The sequence below is a fragment of the Malus domestica genome, chromosome 05 (assembly GCF_042453785.1).
Source record: "Malus domestica chromosome 05, GDT2T_hap1".
NCBI lineage: Eukaryota > Viridiplantae > Streptophyta > Magnoliopsida > Rosales > Rosaceae > Malus > Malus domestica.
In genome coordinates, this window is record NC_091665.1 from 46,593,778 (window position 1) to 46,618,538 (window position 24,761).

The 24,761-nt window shown below is 40.7% G+C and overlaps 2 protein-coding genes across 7 annotated transcripts; one reads left to right on the top strand and one right to left on the bottom strand.

Annotated features, from left to right (window-relative positions):
* Positions 1–9,116: 9,116 nt before the first annotated feature.
* Positions 9,117–21,969, top strand: LOC114825051 (DNA-directed RNA polymerases IV and V subunit 4-like). Of its 6 annotated transcripts, none has more exons than XM_029103376.2 (12): positions 9,117–9,356; positions 9,471–9,602; positions 9,697–9,756; positions 9,850–9,915; positions 10,039–10,125; positions 10,344–10,455; positions 10,571–10,648; positions 10,785–10,818; positions 10,892–10,960; positions 11,980–12,030; positions 12,125–12,225; positions 21,490–21,733. In XM_029103376.2, exons 2-11 carry the CDS (start codon positions 9,527–9,529, stop codon positions 12,197–12,199), a joined length of 708 nt encoding a protein of 235 aa, XP_028959209.1. In that variant the 5' UTR covers positions 9,117–9,356; positions 9,471–9,526; the 3' UTR covers positions 12,200–12,225; positions 21,490–21,733. The 6 variants fall into 6 exon arrangements, with proteins under 6 accessions (XP_028959209.1, XP_028959207.1, XP_028959213.1 ...); XM_029103374.2 differs by lacking the exon at positions 21,490–21,733 and adding an exon at positions 12,322–12,599; XM_029103377.2 differs by lacking the exon at positions 21,490–21,733 and adding an exon at positions 12,322–12,599 and having other exon boundaries at positions 9,273–9,389.
* LOC114825050 (glucan endo-1,3-beta-glucosidase 5-like) lies at positions 21,871–24,446 on the bottom strand. Its single transcript, XM_029103373.2, has 2 exons — positions 23,873–24,446; positions 21,871–23,287 (listed from the first exon to the last, which is right to left on the bottom strand). The coding sequence occupies exons 1-2, from the start codon at positions 24,220–24,222 to the stop codon at positions 22,141–22,143; spliced, it is 1,497 nt and encodes a 498-aa protein (XP_028959206.1). The 5' UTR covers positions 24,223–24,446; the 3' UTR covers positions 21,871–22,140.
* Between the last annotated feature and the right edge of the window lie 315 nt (positions 24,447–24,761).

Consider the following 24,761-nt stretch of genomic DNA (forward strand, 5'->3'; position numbering starts at 1 on the left):
TACTCTAAACTTAAAGGTGGGAACTTCTTGCCATGGCACCAATATCTGGATGGTTTTACCATCCATTAGAAGACGACTTTAAAACCATGCAACTAGTACCGTCTACCGGTATTCTTCAACACTTGTAAGTGAAATGTCTAAGGTTTGATTCTCGAGAAAGAAAGGTTCAAACTAAATTTTTATAACTAGCCTATTGTGGGATTTAGGCAACTTCGTTCACCTCTTAGCATAGATAAAATTGAATGATTTTAATTTTCATTCATTAATTTTTTTTGTCAGTGTACATGCCTTTATTTCAATTGAAATGTTAGTGTCAACGCCATCAGGATTACGAGAATTTTTTTATTGTGCTGAAAACATAGTCCCGTACACCATCACCAAGTGTCATAATAGAATTAGTTGATTTTTTTTTAAGTTTTCAACCAATTATATTATTACACTTGTTGTAGTGAGCCGTCTGCAAAAAGCAAAAAAACTCTCAAGAATTACAAGAGGGGCTTAAAATAAAATAAGGGTAAATTACACAGTAACCCCTCAGGTTTGAGGTATTGCACAAACCCATACAACATCTTTAAAACATTTCATTTTCATACCTCATGTGCCATTTTATTTCAAAATAATACATCCGTTACATATTTCATCCATTAATCTGTTAAGTGCTGACGTGGCTGCCACATGGCTACCAAATGTGTGCCACGTGGCAATTTTTTTTTAAATTTAAAAAAAAAAACCTAAATCTTCTAAATAAATATTAAAAAAAAATAAATTGAAGCCTTCCCTCATCCTCCTCTCTTTTCCCCGCAACCCCCAAACCCATATCCCCCATCTTCATCTTCTTCCTTGCAACCTAGAAAGAAAAAAAAAACCTTGAGTTCGTCTTTCCCCCCTCCACCTCTCTTCTCCCCCATCTTCGTGTTCTTCCCCTGCAACCCAGAAAAGAAAGGGAAGGAAAAAAAAACCCAAATCACATCTACGCTGCCATCGCCGAGTTCGTGAGGTGGAATTGAGTGCGAGGGTGGGTGCGGGTGCAGGGGGAAGACGAACTGGTTTTTTTTTTTTTTTTCGGGTTGCAAGAAGGGGTTTCAGGGGAAGAAGATGAACATGGAGGAAGGAGAAGGGGGAAGGAGGGTGAGTGCGGATGTGGGGAGAAGACGAACTGGTTATAGGAATGGGGATCTGGGGAGGGAGGGTGGCAGGTTAGGGGGTGTGTTCTGGGTTTCTGGTTTTGGGGTGAGGGACGCGGGTGGGGAGGGGTGGGGTGTGGGGGTGTGGGGAGGGGTGGGGTGTGGGGGGGGTTGAGGGGTTATCATTTATGGGCTTCTGGTTTGGGGGGAGCGGGCGGGTGGGTGGATGGGGTAGGGTGGGGAGGGTATGAGGGTGCTTTATTTCAGTTTTGTTTATATATATATATATATTTATTTATTTAGAAGATTTAGGTTTTTTAAAAAAAAAAATTTTTTGCTATGTGGCACACATTTGGCAGCCATGTGGCAACCACGTCAGCACTTAACAGATTAATGGATGAAAAATGTAACGGATGTATTATTTTGAAATAAAATGATACGTGAGGTATGAAAGTGAAATGTTTTAAAGATGTTGTATGAGTTTGTATAAGACCTCAAACCTGAGGGGTTGCTGTGTAATTTACCCATAAAATAAATAGGAGTGAAATGGCATAGTTGTCTCGTTTGAAGAAGGGTGGATTCGGTACGGTTATCGTACCAAAACTCTTGTACTAATTACTGTACCAAACTTTCAGTTTGGCAAAATCTATTACCATTACCGTACCAAACTTTTGGTATACAAAAGTTCAATATTGTCAAATAGTTCGGTTGGCATGGTATGACAATGGTAATTGTCACTTTGTTTTGGGACAAAATTTATTTTTGTTTTTTTAACCCAATTCAAGGGAAATTTTTTTTTTTTTGGGGTACCTTTATCTCATACATTGTAGCCTAAATTCATCTATTATTCATCATTCACAATTCACACACACAATAATTCAAATGAAGCATCAAGGTTCATGATGAAAATTAAGCTTACAATCCAAATAGAAGTTACAAACCAAAACAAAAGGAAGTTGACAATCCAAATAGAAGTTAAAGTTTCAAACCAAATGAAAATTGGAACTAAACTTCAAAAAGTAAAATTCATTGATCAATTCTTCAATTTTGAGTTGTCGAAGTTTTTGAAGGAGGCATTGAACTCGTAGAAGATTGAGCTTGTGTCAAACCTACATTACAAACAAAGAAAACATATTAGTAGCAAGAATTAAAGTTGAAAACCATTTAATAACAAATTTACTAAAAAAATTAAAGCATATCTTACTTGTTTCCACTTCTTCCATTTCCTTGTAAAATTGAAGTATATCTTTCGTTGGTTCCTTGTAGAAGTTTACTTCATCCGCCCTAAGTCAATCACTAGTACACAATACTGCATCTACCATTTTAGGAGTCAATGATGCCTTAAAAGGGTCTATAACCATCATCCCTAGACTAAATGCATTTTCACTAGCAATAATAGAAGTGGGGATTGCAAAGATATCATTGACTATATGTGAAATAATTAGGAACTCTTTTATGTTTGATTTCCACCAACTCAAGAGATCAAAGTCACCAACAACAATGCTAATATAAGTAGGGTTTTATTTTGAGAAATTTGGAAAAATAACCAAAGAAAAGACCTTATATAGAATTATAGCCACCATTTTTAGTTTATGATAATTATAATCAAAAGTTGATATAAAAGTACTAATATACCCTTAAAATAACCAAAACACAAAATTAAAATACGCAAGCCATATTAGACGGATTCCACTTCCGCTTCAATTGGATTCGAAGTCAGCGCCTTTGAACACAAAATTCCTAAATCCTCTAAGCTATCACATTTCAGGCTCTTTTAGTTCTTCTTCAGTCCTTGTATGAATCCAGTTGACGGTTGACAGTAGAAATGTCTAATTCAATGGTTTTGGTCTTCTATTTCTTCTTTTTCTACTCCCCATTATTTTACTTATGTCTTACAAAACTTAATGACGCCTGAACAAAAAAATTGTTTGAACTAGGTCTGTTATCGGCTTTCTTCCAAGTTTATGAGGGAATACATCAAAATTAACAAATTCTATTTGTTTCATCAGATTCCAAGATGGAAAGTGTTTGTACCATACTTAGGGCATCCGTATTTAGATCTCGTATAAATACTCGAAGGACTCAAATGTAATTATGTAATAAATGAAGGGGCAAATATGTAACAAGTGAGGAGCCCTTATTCTATAAAAGGACCCCTCACTCTCCTCATTAAGGGAGGTCAATTCTTAGGCTTGACTCTCACCCTCTCAAAGCCTCGCTCTCACATTACAGAGGCTCTCTCCCTCACAATCCTCTCAGAGAAATACAATATCAGTGTAGACGTAACCCAAATATTAGGGTGAACCACGATACATCTTGTATTCTTTACTTTCTTGCAGATTCACGGTCGGATTTAAGTTGTTCCAAGACCCCTCCGATTTTGTGCATCAACATTTGGTGCCATCTGTGGGAATCGACACGAAAAGCTATGTCAGTTCTTTCCCATTTTTTTCATCACAACCACTGTCCACCGTGGATCTGCAAAAAATCCAAAACGCCTACGGATCTCCATTTTCATCTACCAAACAAATCAAAACACCCAAATCTGATTTTAGATATATCACAGTTTTTCCAATCACTTCCTAGAAAAACCCAAACAAACGGTTACAAAAACCCAGAAAATACCCCCAAATATCTGCACACTCATGTTCCTCCTGGCGACCCCCGTCTCCACCTACGGATCCATTAGCATGAACTGGGGTATGACGGCGTCACACCCACTACTGCCGGCCAAGGTGATGGAGCAGCAGATGCAACCTCTTCCACTGCAGAGACATTTATGAAGGTCTATTTCCTGTCTTATTTTCACGCCACTGTTGAACCCAATCCTGGCTCATAACCCGGCCCAGCACCGCCCGCCATTGAAAACCTGGCTGCGAATCAACGCGCTTTGGATCCGACTATGATCACTGTGCCAGATGTTGAAAGATCAAAAGATGACAGATGCGAACTTACTAGAACTCCGTATGGGAGACGATTCATAATCCCCGCCCCCACCTGGAGCCTTGGAGCCACCTTAACGGCAAAGTTGTCATGGTCATCGGCCCTTCCTCTGGCCTCGGTCGCGAGTTGTGCTTAGACTTGGCTAAAGCCGGCTGCCAAATCGTAGCCATCGCTCGCCGCATTAACCGCCTTCAATCCGTGTGCGATCAGATCAACCATCATCACAGAGCGTGAGGAGAGAAAGAAATAGGAGAGAGAATGCGAGAGATTGATCGTTGATTTCGGAAAGTGAAGAGTGATTAATCTTTGCCTGCGATTGCTACGATGTCGTACCCCAGAAGGTCAAGGTATTCCTACTCTCCATCCCCGAAACGATACAGTGGTTCCCTTTCGAGGTCTGTTTCAAGGTCGAGATACATGTCAAGAAGTCCGTCTGTGCAGAACCGGGGGAATAATTTGTATGTGACTGGATGGTCACCTCGGGTTCGAAACAGCAAGCCAAGGACAGAGACGCGAAAGCCACCGACCAAGCTCACTTCTGTCAGTTGTGCATCTCTCTCTCTTCCGTCGACTGACCTCTCTCCAATCGCACCATCCAAAGCCATCACCACCAACATCCACATCGGTCGCAGAGCAAGTCCCAGACTTGCTTTGTAAATTTCTTGTCGGTGATGGCGTTTTCATGCATGTGAAATCATTTTATGAGAAAGCAAAATGAGAAAGCCATGTGAAATCGTTTTCTGAGAAAGCAAAATGAGAAAGCCATGTGCTCGCGGTTTTGAAATCATTTTCTGATTTCTGAGAAAGCAAAAGAAGAAAGCCATGTGAAATCATCTTCTGAGAAAGTGAAAAGAGAAAGTAAGAGCAAAAACAAAAACAAAAGCAATAAAGGTACAGAGGAAAGGCAAAAGCAATCAAATGAGCTGTAGGAAACAAAAGCAAAAGCAAGGAATAAACACACACACTGCAAAAGCAAGGTATAAACACCCCACCAGAATGATAAGATTTACTTTTCTTGTTTTTGAATGATGTGATTTATTTTTCTTATCTTTTCGGAGACATCTGTACAAGCCCAAAATAATGGGCTAAAATGTTATATGAAAGGCAAAGGCCCTGCCCAAAAGAGCCAGACCCTCTATTATCACCAACCAGGTGATCAAAAGTACGTCCAGTACTACAAAAAATTATTCGGCAGCCTGCCGCTATTACCACCAACCAGGTGATCAAAAGTACGTCTAGTACTACAAAAAATTATTCGGCAGCCTGCCGCTATTACCACCAACCAGGTGATCAAAAGTACGCCAGTACTCCAAAATTATTCGGCAGCCTGCCGCTATTATCACCAACCAGGTGATCAAAAGTACGTCCAGTACTATAAAATTATACATGAGCATCACTCATGTCAATCATACATAAACATTTATGAGCATCATTCATGTCAATCATACATAAACATTCATGACCATCATTCATGTTAACATTCATGAGCATCACTCATGTTAACATCCATGAGCATCACTCATGTTAATCAACATAAACATTCATGAGCATCACTCATGTCAATCAGCTTCGAAAACTTCATTTACAGAGCTCCAGCTTCAAAAGCTTCATTTATAAAGCTCCAGCTTTAAAAGCTTCACTTGAAAAGCTTCACCTACAAAGCTTCAGTGCAGGGTATATAAATACCACCTCCAAACAACCGCCACTTCGGCCCATACATGGATTCAATTTGAAGTTTCCAGGCAACAGACTCTATTGACCGAAGACTTGGGGAACTACATTATGTACCATATATTGGGCCTCAACTGGGCCACATGAAAAATACTGGAGGGACTTAGCCCATTATTTATGTACTGATGAGCGAACCCTTATTCTATAAAATGGACTCTCTCACTTTCATTAGAGAGCACCCATCACTTATGTATTGAGGAGCGAGCATTTATCCTATAAAAAGGGACTCCCTCACCATCATTAGAGAGCATCGTCACCTACTGAGCAACCGCCTCGACGCGAGCATCACTCTTAACCCATCACTTATGTATTAATGAGCGAGCCATTATTCTATAAAAATGACTCCCTCACCATCATTAGAGAGCATTGCCGCCTACTGAGCAACCGCCTCGCCGCGAGCTTCAACTCTAGCCCATCATTTATGTATTGAAGAGCGATCCCTTATTCTATAAAAGGGTCTCCCTCACCTTCAACACCACAAGCCGAGCCAACCAAGACAACATAAGTCACAAGCAAAGCAGCCTTGTAACATGTGCTACTTTTAGTTAAGCATCATTTCAAATTGAGCACCGCCTCATATCGAGTATCAGTCCTAGATGACATCTAGTTATTTCGGCCCACACATGGATTGAATTTCAAGTCTCAAGCTAAAAGACTCTCTTGACTGAAGACTTGGAGGACTACTGTTTATACCATACTTAGGGCCTCCGTATTTAGATCTCGTATAAATACTAGGAGGACTCAAATGTAAGTATGTAATAAGTGAGGAGCCCTTATTCTATAAAAGGACCCTTCATTCTCCTCATTAAGGGAGGTCAATTATGAGGCCTGACTCTCACCCTCTCAAAGCCTCGCTCTCATATTACAGAGGCTCTCTCCATCACAATCCTCTCAGAGAAATACAATATCAGTGTGGACGTAGCCCAAACATTGGGGTGAACCATGATACATCTTGTGTTCTTTACTTTCTTGCAGATTCACGGTCGGATTTACGTTGTTCCAAGACCCCCCCGGTTTTGTGCATCAACAGAAAGTAATTTGAGGATTTACAAATGGTGCCAAAATGAAGAAAGTTGAACCTAAATTGGCGATCTGGGGACTGGGAATTTTGGAGCTTTTTTTTTTTTTTTTTTTTTTTTTTTAAGCTCGATTTTTTCACAGTTAAAAGCAGCAAATGAGGAAGGTTTTAGTCATTAGGGGTATTTTAGTACTTTTATATTAACTTTTGGTTATAATTATTATAAGTTTAAAATTGTGGTTAAAATTCTATATGGGGTCTAAATTTTGGTTATTTTTACAAATTTCCCTTTTATTTTCAAATTATTGGAATACTATAAATATATATATATATATATATATATATATATATATTAATTATATATTATATAATTTATAAATTATATATTATATTTTTGATATAGGACGGTAATACCGTAATAATGGTATTCATTACCAATACCGTATCATGAAATTTCGGTACGATACAATACCGTACCATTATCGTTGGCACCAACTAGGTATGGCATGGTTGGCATGGCAATCAATACGCTACATACGTCTGGCTTTTGCTGAGGACACAATGCAGGGTGAAAACCAGGTAGTAAGGTCATCTCCAACCGATCCGGCCAAAGGGCCATAGGACTAAAAATAGCTCGAAATAACATGAAAACGGTCTCTAACCTAAGGTTAGGCAAATGGCTTGTGGGCCCATCGAGCCAAAAATGTGAAATCAGGCATGTGGGCTGGCCTTATCCAGCTAGCCAGCTAGCCCCAGTCCCACCCTAACATTTGAATTCCAACGGTAACTTAGCGTTAGCATGACACCAGGTAGCAACGGCTTGTTGACATCATGCGGACTTCAGGTTACCGTTGCATTTGAATTTTTTATTTTTTCAGGACGAATTAAAAAAAAATTCTAATTTTTTTTCGTATAAATACCTAAGTCATTCCTACACCATTTCCCACATAATTTTCACCATATCATACCATCTTACCTCATTTTATTTAAAATTTTCACATTCTATTCTCTTACCTTTTCCAATAATATTTCCTTCAATTTTTCTTTTAATAATTTTCAAATGGCCACATCTGCAATGAAAGGAAGGGCTTAGACCCGAAAAGAAGATGAAGTTCTTTGCAGGGCTTATAGATGAGTCTTGGAAGATAATGTCAAGAGGAGTTCTCAAACAAGTGAAGGTGTTTGGACTCGTACGTCCAAAAAGTAGTATGAGTTCTACGAAGGCACCACTCCACCGAATCCCCGAAACCACGAGAGTTATTCTTCAAGATGAAAAAAACATCTTCATCCAAGTTTGAATAAATGGCATCAAGCAGTGGTAAAGGTTGAAAGCAGACATGAAAGCGGATCCAATTACTCGACGAAGTACGTATTTGCATAAATTGTTTTAAATGTTTAATTATATTACATTTAGTTTCATAAATTAATTTCCTTTAATTGTTATAATTATATTTTCTAGGTACGCCAAACGGAGGAATTGTATATGGAAAACAACTCGAAACCCTTTAGTCATCACGATTGTTGAGAAATTTGTAAAAGGTGGGTGTTATTTCAAGATCCACCTCAAGAAAGATTTGGTCATACGTCGGTGTTCGGAAATGTTTCCTCAAATGCAGTTGGGGATGAACAAGGATCTCCTATCATTCAAGAAACAAGGGTAGAAAATCATTCTCTGGGCAAATCTTTCATACCTAGGGCTATGAGACGAAATAAGGCCTGAAAATTGAAGGAAAAGAGTAAGGCAAATGATGATTTAGCCTTTCAACAAGAAATGGCAGCCTCAATGCGATTAATATTGGAGCAAAATGCCCTTGCCGCGGAAAAAAGGAATCATAGGCCCGAAGAATGGGCAAAACAAAAACAAGAAGAGATGGATGATAGGAACATGCAAATGAACACTTTGAATTACACTCAAATGAATAAGACATATTTTGATAGGAAAAACAGGGAAATTATGGCCTAACAAGAGTTATTTATTTCCGACTATACTCCTACAATAGCGGATGAAGATGATGATTATAATCTTTAAATTGAAGTTGTTGTATTCCTTAATATTTAAGTTGTAGTTTTTAGATTTAAGTTAGTGTAGTCTTTAAATTGAAGTTGTAGTCTTTAAGTTTAAGTTGTAATTTTTAAATTTAACATGATAGTTTAATTTAAATAACTATATTAATTTAATTAAAATAATAAATTATGTTTGGCATATGGCCTCCTTGGAGATGGTTTTTTATTAAATGACTATGTTTGGCATATGACTCTTTGGCTCTCTCAATTAAAGATGATATAAAATATCACATGACATTATTTATTAAAATATTAATTTTTTGTAGGCTTTTCACCCTCGTACGGCTGAAGATGACCTAAACACATAGCCTGCGAAGAAGACAAATCAGTCAACAATTCAAACCCCCGGATTAAAGAGTTTAGCACTTCTGAAGCCACTTCCTGGTCTTCCCCTTCCCGCCGGTGACTTCCTCCGCTGGCTCCTCCCTTCCTCCCTCCCTCCCTGGTGGTACACTTGCAGGGATTCTGTTTGAATTGTGGGTTTTCCTTTTTGGTTGGATTGGATTAGGGTTCTTTCTCTCTCTTGCTCTTCATTTAATTTTTAATTTTTAATTTTTAATTTTTAACCCTGTGAGGTTTTAATTTTACAGAGTGAATACTACGGTGGTGTGAAAAGGGTGTTAATTTGCAACATCCAGTGGTGGAGATGTCGGAGAAAGGAGGAAAGGGGTTTTCTTTGCCTAAACCTTCGCTGAAATCTACCCCTCCTAGCTCAAAGGATGGTCTGCTTTTTCTTGACTTTGTTGACATTTTTGTATCTGGGTGTTTTTTGTTTGTAAAAGAAATGAGGTAATCGCATCCCATCTGTTTGTGTAGGTAAGGATGATAGCTCGACAAAGTCCAAGAAGGGAAGACGAGTTCAGTTCGATTCTGAAGGTACAGTTTCTGTAATCTCTATTTTTTTCCTATTTAACTTAGTCTCATATTATAGTCACTGGGTCTTGTGTGTCATGACTCATGCATGTATAGGTTCCCGGGAACCCAAATCAAACTTTTCGTCAAAATTTTATCGCCCAGCTGCTGCTTCAGGGAAAGGTTTAATATTATTTGAAATTCCGAATTATTCTGAATTTCCAGTTTCATCACTTGTATATCTGAAGTCAATGATCTGAATTTCATTTTATTTCTCTCTTTCCTTTGCAAACTGTGATTTTTAAGCTGATTGGGGCAAGGGGGGAAAAGGAGACACAATCGCAAATGCTAAAAAGAAAGAACCACAGCCACTGGAGCTCAAAATTGAGCAGGGTGAGCACTTTTCTTGGCCATATGAGCATTTTTCTGTTACAAACATGCGATGTTTACTTACTAAAAATATACAGTGACTACTTTAGCATCTCAGCACTAAGTGTCATGTGTTTGATATTTTGTATATCAAATACTTACGATAAGAGTGAAGCTTAGAAATTTAAAATAATCTTTTTAGTTAAGCACTATAATATTGTCAGTTTTGTTGTTAATTGCAGAACTTCCGAAGAGTGTCAAATGTATGATGGATTGTGAGGCTGCCGATATATTACAAGGCATCCAGGAGCAGATGGTCATGTTGTCTAAAGATCCTACTATTAAAATCCCTGTGTAAGAATCAAGTTCTATCATCTGAAAGAAAGAAGGGTGATTGAGAAAATGGTTTATTATAGCAGTTGATGTTAATTTTCTGTATATGAAGTGTCCTAAATGGTTTTGTTTTCAGATCATTCGACAAGGGACTGCAGTATGCCAACAGCACCAGCCGTTATACACATCCCCAATCTGGGAGACACGTTCTTGAGTATCCTTGATGTGCTCTGCCTGGGTGGGTGTGTGTGTGTATGCATGTTTGAGTATGCTTGATTTGTTCCTTGATTTTTATATGTGTGCGTATATAAATACTTTCCCTGTGTTTGAACCCTTAACTTGAATATCAGGACTCTAAAAAAATATGGTGTCAAAGATGGAGAGGTTACAATCTCAACCTTCGGTATTAGTTCTTAAAATTTAAGGACTGGTCTCTGATTTTAATTTTTTGCCACAGGTATGTGTGATTGCCAATGTTTGTCCAGAAACCACCGATGAAGTTTTTGCTTTAGTACCATCCTTGAAGGTATGATATTGTTCATAATTAAACCCATGCATTTTTCTGTTTTGGGCGAAATTGAAGGATCTAGTTAGAAATTGTAGTTTAAACATACAAGATTTTCTTTTCTATTTCAATTTTAGTTCTAGTCAGGGATAACTCAATTCTGTTTTGGATTTTGTCAGGGGAATATGTGGTATTCACTTCTTGGATTAATTACTATTCAAAAATTGATAATCTCCAATCTATTTGCATGTTACTCACTTTGAATGGAGAAAGTCATGAATTGGGGAAAGGAAAGAATGGATGGGTATGGGGTCAACTGGCCCCTCCTAATCGATCCGATTCTGATTTTTTTAGGCATTGGATTACAGATTGTATGGTGGGACCCATACTCTTTTTTATTCCATGTTTGTTACTAACACACGGGAATTTTGGAATTGGAATAGTCCAAAACCCATGTTTTAGTAAACACCAGGAAGTCAAGATTGGGAATAATTCCATACCCATTCCATGTAAGTAAACTTGCCATTGTGGAAAGAGAATGTTGGAGCATTGATCCTTGGACTTTTTCCCAATTGGAGTTTTGGTCCCTAAACTAAAATCTGTGAGTATTGGCCCTTGAACTTCGCACACTATGGAGCGATGGTCCTTTTGGGGAACTCCGTTTGAACTTTCATCCAATATAAAAGGTTTAAAGGGGGAAATAAAGGATGGAAGTTCTAACGGGATTACCCAAAAGGACCAGTGCTCCACATTGTGATAAGTTCATGGATCAACACTCACAGATTTTTAATTCGTGAACCAAAGCTGCCTTTTGACTAAAGTTGGGGACCAATGCTCCAATTTCTCTTATGCGAATGATATTATTTTCTGATCCATGAGGGCTAGTACTCTTAAATCCCCTTTTGCTGATCTCTTTGATTTTTTTCATTTCCACGAATACGAGTTTCTTTCTGGCTGCGTTTTATGATGTTGGAACTATTAGGTTCCCAATGGAACTGTTAAGCTACTGAAAATTGACTTCTTGGTTTTCTGCCTTCCAGACTGTTTATCTGTATCTGTGTTTCAAGAATGCTTTCCCGAAGCTATTTGGGGTTGCCAACTTTGCCTTGACTAATTCCTATACTATCTTTGCTTTCGAAATCACTTCAAGCTGCTAGTTTATATACATATATGTTTTCCTTCCAGGCTAAGAGAAGCACGCTCAGCCAACCACTAAAAGATGTTTTAAGTGAGCTGACTAGGTTTAAAAGGGCAACATAAGATCACTCTTTATCTGAGAATCCCCAGTAAGATATATTAATTTTTCATCTTAAGCTTAAATAGCCATGTCTTCCTGCCTTATATGCGGAATGATTAGTTGGGTATTATGTAAACTGGTACAGATTGCTAGATGCAAATAGCACTAGTATGGAGGGATTTTGCATTGTGGACTTTTCATGGCAGCACACACCAGGACCTACAATCATCCTTGTTATCGTACTTGTTAATGGTCGTTGGATTTTGTAAATGGCCTTGATGGAATTTGAGATGCTGCAGAAATCCCTTTCATAGCCTCTCCTTAGATTCGGTTCTCAGCAGTAGTTTTCTTCTATTTTGTGCTTGATGAATATGAAGTTCACTGGATAATTGATTGAGTTTTATATGAATACAAGTTGAGAGAGATCGTTGCCTGATTTCCTGACGGAATGAAGAAAATAAAACAACAACAACAACAACAACAACAAAGCATTTTCCCACTAAGTGGGGTCGGCTATATGAATCCTAGAACGCCATTGCGCTCGGTTTTGTGTCATGTCATCCGTTAGATCCAAGTACTCTAAGTCTTTTCTTAGAGTCTCTTCCAAAGTTTTCCTAGGTCTTCCTCTACCCCTTCGGCCCTGAACCTCTATCCCGTAGTCACATCTTCAAACCGGAGCGTCAGTCGGCCTTCTTTGCACATGTCCAAATCACCGGAGCCGATTTTCTCTCATCTTTCCTACAATTTCGGCTACTCCTACTTTACCTCGGATATCCTCATTCCCAATCTTATCCTTTCTCGTGTGCCCACACATCCCACGAAGCATCCTCATCTCCGCTACACCCATTTTGTGTACGTGTTGATGCTTCACCACCCAACATTCTGTGCCATACAACATCGCTGGCCTTATTGCCGTCCTATAAAATTTTCCCTTGAGCTTCAGTGGCCTACGACGGTCACACAACACGCCGGATGCACTCTTTCTATCCAGCTCGTATTCTATGGTTGAGATCTCCATTTAATTCTCCGTTCTCTTGCAAGATAGATCCTAGGTAGCGAAAACGATCGCTTTTTGTGATCTTCGCTAGATTGCTCTGGTCATTAGTGTGGATAAGTATATAAATGGATAGAGATAGGAAAGCAAACACAAGATGTACGTGGTTCACCCAGATTGGCTACGTCCACGGAATAGAAGAGTTCTCATTAATTGTGAAGGGTTTACACAAGTACATAGGTTCAAGCTCTCCTTTAGTGAGTACAAGTGAATGATTTAGTACAAATGACATTAGGAAATATTGTGGGAGAATGATCTCGTAATCACGAAACTTCTAAGTATCGGAGTGTGGTGTCGTCTTGACTTGTCTTATCTGTCTCATAGGTAGATGTGGCATCTTCTCTGGAAGTACTCTTCCTCCATCCAGGGGTGGTATCTTTAACTGGTGGAGATGCACAAGGTAATGTATCAATTTCACTTGAAGCTTACTTGTAGTTTCAGGCTTGGTCAAGCGCGATACAAACCATGTAGTAGGAGTCCCCCAAGTCGCCGAGCTAGGGGGTCTGCTGAAAGAGGTGACAAACAAGGTAAGCAATTAGAGCTCCGACTGATTGTTCACCTTTTCCCCATCTTGCAGCAGCATGAAGGATAAAGAGAAGAAAAATGAGAAGAGATGATATGAGATACTTTTGCTTTTGAAGAAGTAACTTTCCACAGGCTTATTCTTGAACTGAGCTTGAGGGTTTTCTGGTTTCCTCCAGAGTATAAGGCCGACTGAAGAATTTGAGGGTCAAAACAAGTCCATCAAATCTAGAGTACGTTCCACCCTGCTGATATGGGATACTTTTGCTTTTGACAGAGTAATGGATGTATCGGCACGTGTGCTGTTACGCTTGTCTCCACATGCTTCCTTGTATCCTTCGCACTTGCCCTATCTGTTCCTCAAGCAGATGCGGAATCTTCCCTGGAAACATAAGATGTTGAAGATGAGTACTCGAGAGCAATGCCAGGTAAGTAATCAGGTAAGGGGTTCCAGGCAGTCAGTTCCTGGCTGGAAGCTTGATTCCAAGTGCTGACTGATTGCTCTCTTTCTCCTTGTCTTGCAGGTAAAAACAAGGCCAAAAGAAAAGACAGGGAAAAAGCATGATATGGGATACTCTTGCTTTTAACCCTGATGATATGAGATATTCTTGCTCTAGTATAGCTTGTTTGCAGAGGTATTATCGGGGGGAAAGAAAGCTGAATATTTCGAAAGGCTTCGTTGGGAGTGCCCTCTCAGATATGATGAAGGGTTGAGCATTTTTGCAGGTCTGCCTGTCCGTTGGGGATGGAGGTCGACATATATAGGAGTCTCCCTAACAACAAGTAGTAATGCTATTCCTTTACCCTGCTTGGTCATAGCACGGTAGTGGGAGCTGCCAGTTTCACATGTTTTAACTCTGTCAGAGCACTTTGAAAAAGTGGTCTGTGGTATCTGGCTCTCGAGATTCGGAGAACGATGCCTCTTCGAGTTTTGAGAAAGCAATCATGATGGGGGTCTGACTCTCGAGATTCGGAGAGCAGTGTCTCTTCGATTTTTGAGGAAGTAATCATGTTGGGAGTTTGGCTCTCGAGATTCGGAGGGCGGTGCCTCTTCGATTTTGGAGCAAGCAATCTTGTTGGGAGTGTTGTCTCGAATGTGAGTAAAGGTTGGACATGTTTGCTAGTCTACCTTGCCACGAAGCACAAAGGTTGACACACAGGGACTTTCCAATTATCCAGCAATGGTACTGTTCCTTTACCCTCTCTTCGATTTTGAGAAAGTAGTCATGTTGGGAGTCTGGCTCTCGAGATTCGGAGGACAGTGCCTCTTCGATTTTGGAGCAAGCAATCTTGTTGGGAGTGTTTTCTCGAATGTGAGTAAAGGTTGGGCATGTTTGCTAGTCTACCTTGCCACGAAGCACAGAGGTTGACACACAGGGACTTTCCAATTATCCAGCAGTGGTACTGTTCCTTTACCCTTGTGGGTAATAATATGGTAGCTAGACCTTCAAAATTTATGTGTCTAAACTTTGTTAGTGCTGTTTCTTTGCTATTCTTTTACCCTTATTGGTCAAAGCGATGTAGTGGGAGCTGCAAGCTTCACGTGCTCAACTTTGGCAGAGAACTTTGGCAAAGTTATCTGTGGTACCCATGAGTTATTGTTGCGTGTGGGAAGTGGGTGATTGAACAGTAAGATTCATGTGCTTTCTACTTCACCAGAAGTCTTCGACAGAATGCCCATAATTTCTGCAAAGCTGAGTGTGCGTGTGACAGGTGTTGACAAGGCTAGAAAAGTAGGTGCCTCTTCGATTTCTGAGATCGGCCCTCGTGGTCTCTGAGCAGCCCAGCTTTTGAGAAAGCGAGCGCCTCTTCGATTGATTCGGAGAACGATGCCTCATCGATTTTTAAGAAAGCAATCATGCTGGGGGTCTGGCTCTCGAGATTCGGGGAGCAGTGTCTCTTCGATTTTTGAGAAAGTAATCATGTTGGGAGAGTGGCTCTCGAGATTCGGAGGGCGGTGCCTCTTCGATTTTGGAGCAAGCAATCTTGTTGGGAGTGTTTTCTCGAATGTGAGTAAAGGTTGGGCATGTTTGCTAGTCTACCTTGCCACGAAGCACAGAGGTTGACACACAGGGATTTTCCAATTATCCAGCAATGGTACTGTTCCTTTACCCTCTCTTCGATTTTTAAGAAAGTAGTCATGTTGGGAGTCTGGCTCTTTAGATTCGGAGGACGGTGCCTCTTCGATTTTGGAGCAAGCAATCTTATTGGGAGTGTTTTCTTGAATGTGAGTAAAGGTTGGGCATGTTTGCTAGTCTACCTTGCCACGAAGCACAGAGGTTGACACACAGGGACTTTCCAATTATCCAGCAGTGGTACTGTTCCTTTACCCTTGTGGGTAATAATATGGTAGCTAGACCTTCAAAATTTATGGGTCTAAACTTTGTTAGTGTTGTTTCTTTGCTATTCTTTTACCCTTGTTGGTCAAAGCGATGTAGTGGGAGCTGCAAGCTTCACGTGCTCAACTTTGGCAGAGAACTTTGGCAAAGTTATCTGTGGTACCCATGAGCTATTGTTGCGTGTGGGAAGTGGGTGATTGAACAGTAAGATTCATGTGTTTTCTACTTCCCCAGAAGTCTTTGACAGAATGCCCATAATTTCCGCAAAGCTGAGTGTGCGTGTGACAGTTGCTGACAAGGCTGGAAAAGTAGGTGCCTCTTCGATTTCTGAGATCGGCCCTCGTGGTCTCTGGGGAGCCCAGCTTTTGAGAAAGCGAGTGCCTCTTCGATTTCTGAGATCGGCCTTCGTGGTCTTTGAGCAGCCCAACTTTTGAGAAAGCAAACGCCTCTTCGATTTCTGAGATCAACCCTCGTGATCTCTAAGCAGCCCAACTTTTGAGAAAGCAAACGCCTCTTCGATTTCTGAAGCTCCGTCGAGTGCAGATTTTTATAGGGGCTGGCATTAAGTTCCAAAGCACACTTGAATCTCCACCAGTAGAAGCTTCATTCTTGCACTTCTAAGATCTTGATTTGTCCGACCTCTTCTCTCTTCAACACCTTTGAAAATGTCTGGCCCCTCCGACCGTCGTTTTGACTTGAACCTTGTTGAAGAGGCAGCCCCGCCTTCTCCAGACAACATATGGCGCCCATCCTTCGTCTCACTAACTGGTCCTCTTACCGTTGGGGATTCCGTGATGAAGAATGATATGACCGCTGCGGTGGTGGCCAGGAACCTTCTCACTCCCAAAGATAACAGACTACTTTCCAAACGGTCTGATGAGTTAGCTGTTAAGGATTCGTTGGCTCTCAGTGTTTAGTGTGCAGGTTCTGTGTCTAATATGGCCCAACGCCTATTTGCTCGAACCCGCCAAGTTGAATCATTGGCGGCTGAAGTGATGAGTCTCAAACAGGAGATTAGAGGACTCAAGCATGAGAATAAACAGTTGCACCGGCTCGCACATGACTATGCTACAAACATGAAGAGGAAGCTTGATCAGATGAAGGAAACTGATGGTCAGGTTTTACTTGATCATCAGAGATTTGTGGGTTTGTTCCAAATGCATTTATTGCCTTCGTCTTCTGGGGCTGTACCACGTAATGAAGCTCCAAATGATCAACCTCTGATGCCTCCTCCTTCTAGGGTTCTGTCCAGTACTGAGGCTCCAAATGATCCCCCTCCGATGCCTTCTCTTTCTGGGGCTCTACCGACTGCTGAGACTTCTCCTAAGCAACCTTTGTGAAGGCTCCCTCTTGTGTGTTTATTTTGACTCATGTATATGTACATATTTGTAGCTTATCGGGGATATCAATAAATAAGCTTTCCTTCATTTCAACGTATTGTGTTAAATACACCAAAGCCTTCTTCGTTAAGTTCTTTGAATTTTCTTTTGTTGAAGCTTGTATGTTGAAGCTTTCTGAGTGGAGCATGTAGGTTGGGGTAGTGTTCCCTTAATTTCCCGAGTGAGGAAAACTTCTCGGTTTGAGACTTGGAAAATCCAAGTCACTGAGTGGGATCGGCTATATGAATCTTAGAACGCCATTGTGCTCGATCCTGTGTCATGTCCTTCGTTAGATCCAAGTACTCTAAGTCTTTTCTTAGAGTCTCTTCCAAAGTTTTCCTAGGTCTTCCTCTACCCCTTCGGCCCTGAACCTCTGTCCCATAGTCGCATCTTCTAATCGGAGCGTCAGTAGGCCTTCTTTGCACATGTCCAAACCACCGTAACCGATTTTCTCTCATCTTTCCTTCAATTTTGGCTACTCCTACTTTACCCCGGATATCCTCATTCCTAATCTTATCCTTTCTCGTGTGCCCACACATCCAACGAAGCATTCTCATCTCCGCTACACCCATTTTGTGTACGTGTTGATGTTTCACCGCCTAACATTCTGTGCCATACAGCATCGCCGGCCTTATTGCCGTCCTATAAAATTTTCCCTTGAGCTTCAGTGGCATACGGCGGTCACACAACACACCGGATGCACTCTTCCACTTCATCCATCCAGCTTGTATTCTATGGTTGAGATCTCCATCTAATTCTCCGTTCTTTTGCAAGATAGATCCTAGGTAACGAAAACGGTCGCTCTTTGGTATTTCTTGATCTCCGATCCTCACCCCTAACTCGTTTTGGCCTCCATTTGCACTGAACTTGCACTCCATATATTCTGTCTTTGATCAGCTTAGGCGAAGACCTTTAGATTCCAACACTTCTCTCCAAAGGTTAAGCTTTGCATTTACCCCTTCCTGAGTTTCATCTATCAACACTATATCGTCTGCGAAAAGCATACACCAAGGAATATCATCTTGAATATGTCCTGTTAACTCATCCATTACCAACGCAAAAAGGTAAGGACTTAAGGATGAGCCTTGATGTAATCCTACAGTTATGGGAAAGCTTTCGGTTTGTCCTTCATGAGTTCTTACGGCAGTCTTTGCTCCTTCATACATATCCTTTATAGCTTGGATATATGCTACTCGTACTCCTTTCTTCTCTAAAATCCTTCAAAGAATGTCTCTTGGGACCCTATCATACGCTTTTTCCAAATCTATAAAGACCATGTGTAAATCCTTTTTCCCATCTCTATATCTTTCCATCAATCTTCGTAAGAGATAGATTGCCTCCATGGTTGAGCGCCCTGGCATGAACCCGAATTGGTTGTCTGAAACCTGTGTCTCTTGTCTCAATCTATGCTCAATGACTCTCTCCCAGAGCTTCATTGTATGACTCATTAGCTTAATACCCCTATAGTTCATGCAATTTGTACGTCGCCCTTATTCTTGTAGATAGGCACCAAAGTGCTCGTTCGCCACTCATTTGGCATCTTCTTCGTTTTCAAAATCCTATTGAAAAGGTCAGTGAGCCATGTTATACATGTCTCTCCCAAAAGTTTCCACACTTCGATTGGTATATCGTCTGGGCCTATTGCTTTTTTATGCTTCATCTTCTTCAAAGCTACAACCACTTCTTCCTTCCGGATTCGACGATAAAAAGAGTAGTTTCTACACTCTTCTGAGTTACTCAACTCCCCTAAAGAAGCACTCATTTCATGTCCTTCATTGAAAAGATTATGAAAATAACCTCTCCATCTGTCTTTAACCGCGTTCTCTGTAGCAAGAACCTTTCCATCCTCATCCTTGATGCACCTCACTTGGTTTAGGTCCCTTGTCTTCTTTTCCCTTGCTCTAGATAGTTTATAGATATCCAACTCTCCTTCTTTGGTATCTAGTCGTTTATACATATCGTCGTAAGCCGCTAACTTAGCTTCTCTAACAGCTTTCTTCGCCTCTTGCTTCGCTTTTCTATACCTTTCACCATTTTCATCGGTCCTCTCCTTGTATAAGGCTTTACAACATTCCTTCTTAGCCTTCACCTTTGTTTGTACCTCCTCATTCCACCACCAAGATTCCTTTTGGTGTGGGGCAAAGCCCTTGGACTCTCCTAATACCTCTTCTGCTACTTTTCGGATACAACTAGCCATGGAATCCCACATTTGGCTAGCTTCCCCCTCTCTATCCCACACACATTGGGTGATTACCTTCTCTTTGAAAATTGCTTGTTTTTCTTCTTTTAGATTCCACCATCTAGTCCTTGGGCACTTCCAAGTCTTGTTCTTTTGTCTTACTCTTTTGATATGTACATCCATCACCAACAAGCGATGTTGATTAGCCACGCTCTCTCCTGGTATAACTTTACAATCCTTACAAGTTATACGATCCCCTTTCCTCATTAGAAGAAAATCTATTTGTGTTTTTGATGACCCACTCTTATAGGTGATCACATGTTCTTCTCTCTTCTTAAAGAAGGTGTTGGCTAAGAAGAGATCATATGCCATTGCAAAATCCAAGATAGCTTCCCCATCCTCGTTTCTCTCCCCAAAACCATGGCCACCATGAAAACCTCCATAGTTGCCTGTCTCCCTGCCCACGTGTCCATTTAAATCTCCTCCTATAAATAACTTCTCCGTCTGAGCAATTCCTTGCACCAAGTCTCCAAGATCTTCCCAAAATTTCTCATTTGAACTCGTATCCAACCCTACTTGAGGTGCGTACGCACTAATCACATTGATAAGTTCTTGTCCTATTACAATCTTGATTGCCATGATTCTATCTCCTACCCTCTTGACATCTACAACATCTTGTACTAAGGTCTTGTCCACGATGATGCCAACACCGTTTCTCGTTCTATTTGTGCCCGAATACCAAAGTTTAAACCCTGAGTTTTCTAGATCCTTTGCCTTACTACCAACCCACTTAGTTTCTTGTAGGCACATAATATTTATCCTTCTCCTCACCATAACTTCCACTACTTCCATAGATTTTCCCGTTAAGGTTCCTATAGTCCACGTTCCTAAACGCATTTTGCTCTCTTGAACTCTACCCTTCTGTCCTAGCTTCTTCACCCTCCCCCGTCTAATAGGATCAAAGTACTTCTTTTGTGTGTTCCGGGTAAAGTTGATAGGAGCATATGCTCCCAAACAACTTTGAGTGGAGTCGTTCGAAAAGAAGTTTCTATAGCCCCCTTGCTTATTTAACACTGCATCCGGGTGCCGATGGAGATACAGCGACCCTTGCTCACTTATCACTGTGCTCGGGCCACACAGCGCGCCACTTACGGGTGACGCCCTAGCTTTAGCGCGATTTTGTTCTGGATTCATTTTCATAAGGATTCGACGTGATCATGGAGTGCCGGCTGTCGACTACCTGACGCCCTCCCCCTCCTCCTTTATCCGGGCTTGGGACCGGCCATGTAAGACATAGGCGGAGTTAATGAAGAAAATAAAAGAAAAGGAAAAAACATAAAAGAAAGGAAGAAGCAATTGGTGCATCGTACTTAAATTTATTCATTTTATGCGCAAGGGGGGATGGTTTTTGTGACTGTTTTCTTATGGAAGAAGAAAGTTATGAAGAAAAGGATAAACGTTTTATAAATTAAAGAGGGGTTTCCTTTGGTGCATCTAGCAATGGAAAGTATGATGAAAATTACTCAAAACAGCTTGGATGGGGTTTGCCTTGAGCTTATAATACAGGAAAATGACTTTTACACTTTTTGTAAAGGTGCACAAGCATCATTTTTATTTTTTATTAGGAAAACTAATGAAAAGGGCTTGAAAACTTTGAGTTTTAATGATAAGGACAAAATAAAGGGTAAAGTGAATAGTACCAGGATTGACTTTTTAGTGTAAAAATGTGTGTTTTTCGTTAAAGTGAACAGTACCTGATGCTTTTCGTTAAAGTTCCCTTTTTTATTTTTAAGCATTCGATTGAATAAATCAAACGAAGTTAACGGCCATGATTAAACAGGGGAGTATAAGAGGCTAAAAATGGTATGTTCATCATTTCTCAAGACTCAAAACTGATTGGCATGCTTCTCGCTCAATCCTCATCGTTGTGCAAGTACTAGTATCCCGGCAACCACAACAAAAGAGCCCACGGCATCCTTTCCAACGCCCCCTTCCACCTCGGAGATTGCACTGCTTACATGTTCAAAATCTGGCCGCCTTGATTAATCAGCCTTCATCTTCATCTCCAAATACAGTGTCCCAAATTGTCAATGGCATTGGATGGCCGTTGTTTGATTGCTTCACTGAATCACAAGCGTGTGTGTCTACTTGCTGTCACTAGGATTGATTGAGCAGGATGCATGTAATGTAATGCGGAAAAAAAAAGAGTGACATTCCGATGTAAGATTACAATACAAATTACATTCAACTTTATTTTCTTTACTAAAAATTAAGTAACGATAATTCAATACAAATGTCTTACACGACGATAATACCGGAATTAGACACCCATGAGTCAGAGACTCGGAGTGATGACCCACCCCACTCTATAGTCTCTATTGCTAAATGTGGGAATAATCTACACTAGTATTTAATCACCTACGCTTAGTCTTAATTATAATAAGCTGCTTCAGAAGAGGGGACCTGAAAAACCGACTTGTGAAACCTCTTTTCACATTACGAAAACCCAAACCCCCCATGAAATCAGCATCCCCACTATGATCCACCTCCGGTACAGTTGATGACCAGAAGTAGAACTAGTACTAGATCTAGATTTAGATCTAGATCTAGATCTGGACGAAGTATCAGTAACGCCAACAAGAAACCTGCACTCACCAACCGAAGGGTCTAGGAAAGTGACCACACCAAGCCCGTCAAAATCACAGCTCCGTTCATTCTGCATTTGCAGCTGATAGTAACTGTTGAACGCATACGAGATGTTTCCCTTTGCTCCAATTCCGTTGCATGACCCCCCATAGGTGAGTGTGGTGCAATCTGCAACACTACAGGCCAGTTTCATGTGGTTCGCCACATCAGACAAATCTCCAGATGGCTTTGCCACACACCACCTAGACGGGAGATACTCAACATTCCTTGCATTTTTTAATCGTCTGCCGCCCAAACCGAGGTTCAACGGATATTTAGCCTGGCCATCAAAGGAAAAGATCCCCCAGTGCCTTTCAAAGTTTCCTGGAAGTGTGCTCTTTGCCCCTTCATCATGCAGACTGAAAATATATACATCCACGGGAGGGGCACCAGGTCTTAGAGGGGTTCCTCTGTTACTTAGGACATGATTTATGAGACCTTGGTTGAATACCCTTGCAGCAGTGAGATTTGCATTGATGGCTCCGTCCGTGGGCCAACCCACCTCCCCAATAATTATGGGCATCTCACCATATCCAAGCTTGCTGAGGGCAGCGACTAGCGTGTCAAAGTTTCCGTCAAATGCATTGGAGTAAACATTCGACCCATCTGTAACAGGATGGCTAGTCCCCTCGAAGAATGCATAGTCTTGAGGAAAATCTGAGCTCCCATAGAGACTTAGAAATGGGTAGATATTGACTACAAAAGGAGAACCATTTGAGTTGAGAAACGAAACAAGTTGAGTCATAATTTGAGTGAGTTCAGGTCGAAATGCCCCTTGAGAAGGAAGGGAGGACTCATAAGCATCGGCATTGCAAGGAACGACTAACTTGACGTAGCTTGCAAGATTCACTTTAGCCAAGGACTGTTGTAGATTGAGCAGTGCAGGCATGACATAGGACTGAAACTGACCCGAGTAACTTGAAAGGAAGGGCTCATTTCCTACTGCAATATACCTGTCATGGATCACAAGGAAACAAGTTTCAACATGGATGCAAAAGCTAAAAACTTAATATATAAACAGACGCAGAGGGAAGATTTGATTCATTGGCTAGCATGATGATCAAGGGAAAGAAGCAAAGTTTTGGCAACAAACTGGTTTATCTCTAATCTCAGATGATATATCTTGTTGGAAAACTTTGAAAAATATGAATAAATAAATAAACTAACAGGCCAGTATCTACTATCTTGTTGGAAATTAGAGATAAAGCAGCAGCTTTGTTACAATTTCTTCTGGCCTATATCTCACAGGGCAGCATAGTACAGTCAGCACGTCTCTTCACAAGGTAGAGAATGTAATATGATATAAGGTCATGATTAAAATGAACAAACTAGGCTGAAAAATCAATAATTAATATCAAGGGATGGTGGGTGGCAAAAACATATCACTTCCCATTTATTAACAAGTGAAAGCTACACAACTATAAAGTTGTTTCCTTTTATTCTCCTGCCGTTTCTCAGTAACAATTGCAGTGAACGCACAATGAAAGAAGAATAAGGGAGAAGAAGAAGAGGAGGAGGAGGCGGGGCCTCAGCCTCACCTGATATCGGCACCATTTTTAACCATATATCTGGACACATTCTGGCGAACCCACAAATCAGAGGCGTCGGTGGAAGAGCTCAAGGCGGCCAACATCTCATTAGGGATGCCAACCATGACCTGTATGCCGCTGCCCATGAGAGCCCGAAGTGAATCTGGGTCGGCATCGAAAAGCTTCACCTTTGATATCTTGTTGTCTTTCAAGAGATCCACCACCGCGGAAGGCTTGAGTTTGTGGAAGGACACGCTCCCCCAGTTCACTCCTATGGCCGACTCCGCCCTCCAAACCACCACTAGAGAAAGCAGAGCTGCTGCAAATGTCCACCTCCATCTCCACCTGGCTTCTAACATTTTGTCAGATTAGTATATAACCTGGTCAAACCCCCAGCACTTATCAATCACGCAATTCATTCATTCATACCCCACCGGGTTCATTAACTGAATATCTGCTGAGGCATAGACTCAGAGTGTTGTCTTGTAGGTGAGGGAGAGAGTGAGAGACAGAGAGAGAGCAACAAATCACAAATAAGAGTAAAGTTCAAGCTGCCATGAATATACATAAATATCAATGCTGATGATGATGCACTTTTTGAAATATACATAAATATCAATGCTGATGATGATGCTTTTTTGAAATTACCTAGATACCCTCCATTGGTCTGCTGTCAGTTTGCCATGGCAAAAGAAATGTCAAAATTCTAGATGGAATGTCACTGTATATTTTATATCAAAAATCTTTCCAACCGAAGTGTTATTAACTGATTAGATCTGAAGGCTTTGTGATTAGGAATTAAATTTGACATCAATGTCAAATTTATTTTTAAGTAATTTTAATGGTTGATCTCTTATTCCACTAACATTTCAACCAATAAAAATTTTGTTGTAGCGTT

Excerpts from the sequence above, each read along its gene's own strand:
- LOC114825050 (XM_029103373.2), bottom strand. The coding sequence starts at position 24,222 with ATGTTAGAAGCCAGGTGGAGATGGAGGTGGACATTTGCAGCAGCTCTG. Across the intron at positions 23,288-23,872 it reads AAAAATGGTGCCGATATCAG|GTATATTGCAGTAGGAAATG; the intron begins GTGAGGCTGAGG and ends GATCCATGACAG.
- LOC114825051 (XM_029103376.2), top strand. The coding sequence starts at position 9,527 with ATGTCGGAGAAAGGAGGAAAGGGGTTTTCTTTGCCTAAACCTTCGCTG. Across the intron at positions 10,649-10,784 it reads TCTGGGAGACACGTTCTTGA|GACTCTAAAAAAATATGGTG; the intron begins GTATCCTTGATG and ends CTTGAATATCAG. Across the intron at positions 12,031-12,124 it reads CTTTCCCGAAGCTATTTGGG|GCTAAGAGAAGCACGCTCAG; the intron begins GTTGCCAACTTT and ends TTTTCCTTCCAG.